The sequence below is a fragment of the Fistularia commersonii genome, chromosome 25 (assembly GCF_037954325.1).
Source record: "Fistularia commersonii isolate RoL2024-O1a breed Wild chromosome 25, RoL_Fcom_v1.0, whole genome shotgun sequence".
Classification (NCBI taxonomy): Eukaryota; Metazoa; Chordata; class Actinopteri; order Syngnathiformes; family Fistulariidae; genus Fistularia; species Fistularia commersonii.
In genome coordinates, this window is record NC_141308.1 from 8,109,467 (window position 1) to 8,117,810 (window position 8,344).

At 43.8% G+C, this 8,344-nt stretch overlaps 1 protein-coding gene across 1 annotated transcript; it reads left to right on the forward strand.

Annotated features, from left to right (window-relative positions):
* Positions 1–1,891: 1,891 nt before the first annotated feature.
* Positions 1,892–4,282, forward strand: gadd45aa (growth arrest and DNA-damage-inducible, alpha, a). Its single transcript, XM_086172319.1, has 4 exons — positions 1,892–2,063; positions 2,473–2,574; positions 2,715–2,937; positions 3,250–4,282. Exons 1-4 carry the CDS (start codon positions 2,014–2,016, stop codon positions 3,361–3,363), a joined length of 489 nt encoding a protein of 162 aa, XP_086028445.1. The 5' UTR covers positions 1,892–2,013; the 3' UTR covers positions 3,364–4,282.
* Positions 4,283–8,344: the final 4,062 nt, after the last annotated feature.

Consider the following 8,344-nt stretch of genomic DNA (forward strand, 5'->3'; position numbering starts at 1 on the left):
ATAAAAGTGAGTTTTAAAAAAGCAAGATTAACTTTGATCCCCATAGGAGAAATTCCTTTGTCACAGTTACATCAAAAAAAGAAAGAAATATGAATATAAAATATGAATAGAAATAGAAAGGAAGAAGACAGACGATAGCAGGACAAAAAAAAAAATCCACAAATAAATAGACTACAACATCAGGGATGACAATGGGCAACATCAAGAAACAGTGAGGGTGAAAAATACACAACTGGAACTAAACAATATAAATAGAGTGACAAAAATAAATGCCAATGAATAAAATAAAGAAAAATAGGCAGGATGTGTGCAGGCTGGGACAAACAATGAGAAGAGAGACAGCAGTGTTAGGACATGACATGAATGGGTGAGGTAGTGAATTGAGAAGGGTAGTGAGATTGTGGAATTGCGGAAGAAGCACAGTCGCAATCGGGCCTGTCAAAGCTGTGCGGCCTCCAGACTGCTGCATAGAAGTATTAACTATCTACTTCAATGAAACACACAATGCATGATACATAAAATGATTTTCATACATGTGGCCTGTTCATGACCTGCAGCCAAAAGTTTTGAGCAGTGTTCCTCTGCATCCACAGAGGGGAAGCATAACGCCACATTGCCTCTGCAGCAGGCCTCCTCGCACACCTGGCAGGTGATGTCATGTCTTTTTCTTTGAACAACTTTCCAAAGATGTGGTCATTTGTCTTCAGCGGTTCCTTGAGTGCGTGCATCAAATGTGGGAGAAATATGTCATCTACATACCACAAGTGATGTTAAAATACTTTTTGGATTACCGTCTGCTTAAAATAAGCTTTTTTTTTCCAGAAAATCCAAAAACTAGGTCATATATTGAAAAATGAGTTGATTTAGGCAACCAAAAGTCTTTTTTTGTCTAAAATGACTTACGGAATTATTTTTAAAAAGGTGACCATATGATTTATCACCTCTAATCCTACTTTCAGTCATCATTTATGTTGCTTTAGCTCAATCGAGCACTTTGTTTATCACGTCAGCAGATTCAATATTTCACTGATTCCCTTTTTTTTTTACTATCACTGAGTCATTATGTATCAGGTCTCGAGGAAGACCAAAGAGAAGATTTATGGACGTAGTGAGAGAGGATATGAAGGTAGCTGGTGTGGGGGAGGATGATACAGCGAATAGGGTTAGATGGAGAAAGTTGACTCCCTAACGGGAAAAGCCGAAAGAAGAAGAAGAAGAAGGAGAAGAAGAAGAAGAAGAAGAAGAAGAAGAGTCATTATGTATCTACCTCCCAATTTTGAGTCAGCATTTGTGTTGTTAAATCTATATTTTTTCATATCATCGCTGGATTTACTCTTTGACGGGTTATTTCTTTTGATTCTGACTGAATCTGAGGTTTGTTTACATCCAGCAGGTGAACTTATGATGCTGCTATTTTGAATTTTGAACAGATGGTCCTGCTGCTCCGTCTCGCGCGCGGTATCCGAACCCCCCGCGGACCAATCAGAGGGCAGCTTTCCCCCTCGCGCTTACAGGAGCGTCCCGTTGCTATGCAGCTGTCCGGATCGCCTCAGTCACAAACTTGGCTGCGAAGTGCGCAGGACTATCGGGACTCAAGTAAGTATTATTTTGGGGAAATCTTTTCATTTGGCCGTTTTGTGCAACTTCAAACAACAAACACCTGAGGTACACTCTCATCTGGCCGCCCATGGGACTACATATAAAAGTTGGGATTTCTCCGAAGTGTCCGGGGGAGTGCAGTTACGGTAGCAACTCGGCCGGGGGGGACGGACACGCCCGCCGGTCGCCGTCCGCCCAATCCCATCAAGTGAGCCGCGCCGGAGAATGAGGGCAGGCACCAATAACCGGAGCTATGCAAATGTCCTCCTGACTCGCATTGTGCCGGACGGATTTATAGTGAAGCTGCCAGATGAAGCCGTCAGTTGCAGCGCAGAGACAAGAGTCGAGTGTGACGTCGAGGAGACACCTGGATCACTTTACCGGCGCTTCGCTCCAAAGCTGGACTTGGATTTTATGTACAACATGACATTTGAGGAAATAAGTGGGGACTATTCTCAAGAAAGGTAACCAAAGTGGCAAAACGACGATGGCTTTTCGAGTGACAACTAGCACGGGAAATGTTCCCCCTAATCGATAATGATTATCGATGCGCGATGGAGGTGCACGCTAACCAGCGGGCTGCAGCGGCTGTTGAAACGGTCGCGAGACATAACACTTTCCACGATAGCTTGCTAATTGAACGGAACGTTGCTCGCTTATTAGGAATAACTTTTACTTGAAATATTCAACATTCTCAGATGCCCCTCTTTAAAATGATTTCTACTCAAGGAGTAATAACTCACCGTCTTGCCGTTGTTTTGTTTTGTTCAAGGCAAAATGTTCGACTGTTAGCTAACGTTAGCTTAACAAAAGAGGACTTTCCTTAGTTTGCTAACAGTTTGGTGTTACCTGTGTGTTCCCTCCCGGCTGCAGAATGGATACAGTGGCGAAAGCTTTGGAAGAAGTCCTCACTTCTGCTTTACCACAGGGCTGTATAACTGTGGGGGTGTACGAGGCAGCCAAGTCACTTAACGTGTAAGTATACCGGCTTCTCCGCGACACATGACCCTAACATCTGCTCCGCATCTCTAAGCCAATAGTGATCAGCTGCACGATACGTACCGGTCTTTATTGATAACTAAAAGCCTCTTTTTCTTTTGGTCTCCCCCCTTCAGAGACCCCGATAACGTGGTTTTATGCATCCTGGCTACTGACGACGAAGACGTAAAAGATGTGGCCCTGCAGATCCACTTCACCCTCATCCAGGCTTTTTGCTGCGAGAATGACATCAACATCCTGAGAGTCAACAACACCCGGCGCCTGGCAGAAATACTGGGTGGAGGAGCTGGAAAACAGACCGGGGGAGAACCTATGGACCTTCACTGTGTGCTGGTCACTGTAAGTGTCTGTTTTACAAGTCCACATATATTTTATTCCCAGGCGACGTTTTTCCCCAAACGTTTTCACGTTGAAATGTCATAAAAGAGGTTGCGGTGTTTGCACATTGGTGAAACTAATGGAGCCTGTCCTTACTTGTTCTTGTGCATTTGGTAAACATGTATCTGGCTCCTCCCTCGTATGACTTCTGAAGAATTTTAGAGGAAAGGAGATATCTTGTACTTGCATACTTTGGGGCTGTGTAATTGAAGTGCAATGGGGTTGACCACATGTGTTTTCCTATCATTTATCCTCTTTTCATTTACATTTCAGAGCCCCCATTCATCATTGTGGAAAGACCCAGCTCTGAGCAAAGTGAACCGCTTCTGCAGAGAGAGCCGCTGTATGGACCAATGGGTACCCATCATCAACCTCCCTGAGCGATGAAGTTTTTTGCAGCATAAAATCTGTGAAAGGACTTTTATCTGCACAGGAATGGACATAGAACCGCTGGGAGATCAAGTTCCAAAGCTCAGCTGAGGTTAAAAAAAGACCCCGCTGTCTATGCAGGATGTGTTAAAAAGAGAGAAAAAAAGCTGGGTGGGGATGGATTTCCACTTGGGCAGGCTTGTTTGGAGTTGCGTCTGTCAGTTTTGGCAACCGAATGACATGGAGGCACTTGTATCGTTGTGAGATGGATATTCAAAGAAAGCATGTTTGCTTTTTCCTGTGAAGCCGGACACTGTACAGATGGATTATATCATGTGTTTGTTTGGTAAAGCCTCTGTGACGTACCAGAGAAGTGGGGAGAAACCAGAAAATGGAGCTGTTGAGTGGACCAAGGCCTCGGCCTCTCTGCAGAAACAAAGCACTTGTGAAACACTGGACCTTTGCAATTTCACTTATTTGATTTAAATTGTTAATATTGACGTTCCTATTGTCATAATTTAAGAAGGGAAGGGCTAGACATCCAGTGAAGACATTGTGTGTATTTAGTATTTCCGATGCCAGCTGGTTTTTTGCCACAAGTAAAAATGTTCATTTGTTACAATTTAAGTTATTTCAATGATATTTAAGTGTATTTATGTTTCATTTTTTTACATTAACTATTTGCAAATTCTAAACACAAGACACATGTGTATTGTTGTCAATAAAAAAAAAAAAAAAAAAAAAAAAAGGTATTTTTTTGGATCCAAAACTACATGTGTTTTCGTTTTTCATTTCTGGAAAAATGGCAAAGCAGATCTGAATCCTGACCTTTAGCACGCGGTTGTAAAGAGGAGTCACGTGCAGATCACGGGGGTCATGTTGGCCTCTGTGGCCCCGGTGCCATCTCTGAGCTGAAGAGAACAATAATCCTCAGCTCTCTCTCTCTCTCTCTCTTTTTCTCTCTCTCTCTCTCTCTCTCTCTCTCCGCTCAGGCTTCTGCCTCAGTCAGCAGGACCATGTTCATTCATCCAAACCATTTCCCTTTTCACCATTTCTCTGCGATTTGTAGGCGAGTTTAGTTTGCATTTCCAACTGCTGACTTCCTGAAAAGGGCATGTGACCACTGCTGCAAATCGGTAAAAAAAAAAGCAGGACGAGGAGGAACCGCTCAATCCAGAACCACTCTGCGGCATCGAGTGGGACGCGCGCCGTCCCCGGGACCGACGGGCATGGGGTGGCTCACTGCAGGGCACATGATTGAAACTCCTCGGAAAACTGACACAGAGGCACGCAGGCCGTTGTGCAAGGCGAGCTCAACTGCCTCCCCCTTTTCCTGCCTCCCATGCAGGTTATCTGGCCAGTGTAAAGCCGCCGGCACCGTCACAGGGTTGATGCAAGGCCGGCAAACCCCTCTGCAAAGTGCGGCGTCACAATCACATGGAGTTGAAGGTTGCCTTGTGCAATCCAGTTCGAGTTTTCATCATGACATCATTAAACAGTTACTAGAAAAAAACTTTCCTCAGTGAAGGCTCTCACCGGGGTTTTTTCAGTCTCTCATTCGCAACAAATAACTGAGTGAAATATTTGCTCTGGTTTCTTCTACGCTGATCATCTTAGCTAATAAACAAATCAAAATCCTTAACAGGAAAAGCAGGTTTGAAACAAAAGTGAACAAGGAGAAAGAATTGTCTTACACTGACAAACAATTCGTCCATTCCCTTTCAAAACAGCGTGATACAGTCTCGCTTTTTAAAGTGCAGGGTGTAACTGGTCTTATTCTGTCCTGGTAAAAGAAGCAATTCACCCAAAAAAAGACAGTATACATGTCCCTGCTCTTTAGTGTCATTTATCCACTCAGGTCATTTTAGTAAGACTCTCCCGCAGCTACGAATTAAGAACCTTATTGACGCCTGGCTTCCCCCGAATGCAATTGAGGTGGGTGACGTTCTCACCGCGGGACTGGGAGCACCCAAAATACTCATGAACTTTCCAGAAAAACCTTCTGGGCCCGGTTGCTCGCGATTCTCAGCCCACCTTCTGATGAGCAGTTTCATGTAAATGGGTGTCGGTCAATTGAATTGAAATAGTTCCTCGTGCTCACAGCGTGCTCCAGCACGTGGTTTCCGGAAAGAGACTGCTGCCAAATCTAGCACAGGGATGGCAAACGGAAGGCTATTACTGGGGGGTGGGAAGCCTTTAAGACCAGTAAGTTAAATAAACATGTATTGATGATTAAAATACACTCCTGAACAACTGATTGGAGTAAGTATTCTGAGTTATCCCCCAGGTTGCAGAAGGTTGCATGGTTTCAGTTGGCAGTGTGTGAAAGGTTGTCTGGCAGGAGTGCAGGGTGTGACTTGGACTGAAGTAATGTGGAATCATTGCGGTGGACGGGGGGAAAAAAAAAAAAGGTTATTTAAACTGAAGCAGCAGAGCGCTGATGTGAGTGTGGTCATTCCACTTTGGCCTTTCCCGTGAAGTCGGTCAAATAAATCAAAAACAAGAAAAGAAAACTGAACTTTGGCCATTGTTGTTGCTTAAACTGCGGTGCTCTGCGTTGTAGGTCAGAGTTCATGTGCAGCTTTATCTTTACGTTTCTAAAATAGTCAAGAATCTGGTCTTGATAAGTCACTCTGCACTTTGAATTGTTCTATACGGTGTAAACTAGTGGCATGTTGCATAAGCACATTCTGCCGAGCATAGAAACCCTATCACGCTACCCCCCGCTCCCCGTGCCAAAGTTTAAGAAGGCGAGGATTCCTGATCATTGCTCTCAGCTGATATAAAAATTCCTGCACCTGGGTGAGGTCCGGAATACAATACAAAACAAAGTGCAAAATCACTATAAATATGAGATACACTTATTGCTTCATGTTTGTTTAAATGAGATGCACATTCAGTTTTGTGCAGAAGTTGTGGATATGCAAATGCAGAGAAAAAAAGCCACAGAATTTTCAGCCACAAGGTGCAACAGGAAGCTGTGAATATGCAAAATGGGAGAACGAGCATCGAATTTTCAGCCACGGGGTACAAAATCCAAATCCTTTTTGTAAAACAGAAAAACAAGAGTATGTGGCAAGCTCGGGTAAATCCCAGCCTAGTTTGTGAGAATAATCCACCTCAAGATATTTTACTCCCTGCATTGGAGGGACTGCAGCCACATGGAAAACCCCTGGATTTACAGCTGCATTTGAATGACATCATAATATGGCAGATTTTGGTTTTCAGTGTAAAATAAGACACTGCGATTGAAATCGGGCCGCTGAATGATGCAAACTTTTTTTTAGCATAATCTCTTAAAGTTCTAAAATGAGATGTTAATTCCCGTGTGCCATTAACTGAAACGCTATCACGTTTTTTTTTTTTTTTTCTTTTTTTGACAGTTTGTTTTTTCAAGCATGAGGGCCAACTAGGGGAAGACAGCTGCCACTGCGGCCCACTCTGTCAGCCCACACACTCCCGCCCTGCCCTGTCCTCCCTCCCTCCCCTGCCTCTCCCCCACATCAGCACATTCCAACACACTGACACTGTAACTGCCAGGGCCGGCCCTCGTATAGCGGCTCGCGGTCAGCGTGCCAGTGTGCGCGCCGACAGGCTGCCGTGTCCTTGACGGCCTTTTTGGGGACAGCCGTATGCAAAGCCAACATCCACGCTGCTGCATTCTGTGGAAGTGCAACCTGGTAGTTTGTGTGGAGAGGAAGGGGTTTGTTTTAACCGGACGATGCAATGCTTACTCACCCGCTTCTCTCTGTAATAGTTTTACATCTTTCTGAGAAAGTTATTCGAGATAGCATTAGAAACACCAGGTGATTTTATTTTCACATCTGAGCTGTCAAGATGGAGTTTGCTATTTTTATTTATTACAATAGGTGACAATAAGCATTTTTCGCCAAGTATTCTTACCCATTGTGTGCAGCTGAATAAGCCGTTTAACCCCCAGCTGGCCAGAAGCAAGGTCAGAGAGACCCGAGCGGCCACCAACTGAGAATGAAAACAGACTCCCAGGCAAAGCAGATATTTTCCCAAAATAGTAACACTACTCTCTAAGAGGGGGGAAATCAGGGTTTGGGCCTTTCTATATTTTGCTCTCATGCTCTCTGGTTTCTGACAGCCATGGTGAGAAGTCTGAGGTCTCTCCTCTCCCGAGTTAGATATATTTAACTGCCAGGCCTGGAACTAATGGCAGGAAACGGCCCAACACACACACTGTGGTATGTCAGCGGTGCCAGGATCCATCGGGACTCCATAAGAGCCGAGGCAGACTGCAGTTTCTGCAGTGAGAGTCAAATGCATGTCGACGTCAACACCACCTCTGATCCTCTGACTGTGCAGCACAACACATCTTTATTGAGATATTAGTACAGTATTGTACCGGAGGGATGCTTCACTTAATTCATCTTTGTTAAGTCTTCATACAAAGGTTGGTATATTAATAAAGACATTTATCAAAATTTTGACAGTTAAATTAAATTCTATCAATGGTAAAATAAGGCTTTTACAAAGTTGCCGGACGGACAGATATTACGTCATGGCAGTGGTAAATTTCAACATTTCCTTAGAAGGCTTACAGAAATCATTTATTGCAAGTAAGAAGTGACTGTTAGCGACAATTTAAAAAAAAAAAAAAAAAAAAAAAAAAACAGATCTTGCTGCTTTGAAGACCTGAAAGTACCTTTGGAGAAGGTGACAATACCTACACTGCTGAAAAGCGGAGCACCACCATGTGAACATGTTTCACAAGCCACGTGGAGACAAAAAGATGGCACGATATTGTTACAAATCACTTTCATCCTGCCGGTAAAAACATTTGATAGAAACATATATTTTATTTTTTTCTTTTCCTCAGAGAAACTACTCCCAACTATGTGTTCTTCAAAATACAAGGCAAATGTAAGTAAGGCTTTAGAGTGTAAGAACATTTACTTTAAACCATCCATTCTGCGTGCGTTAAACTTTACCGAAGCGGACATGTCACCCCCCCCCCCCCCCCGCCCTCCAC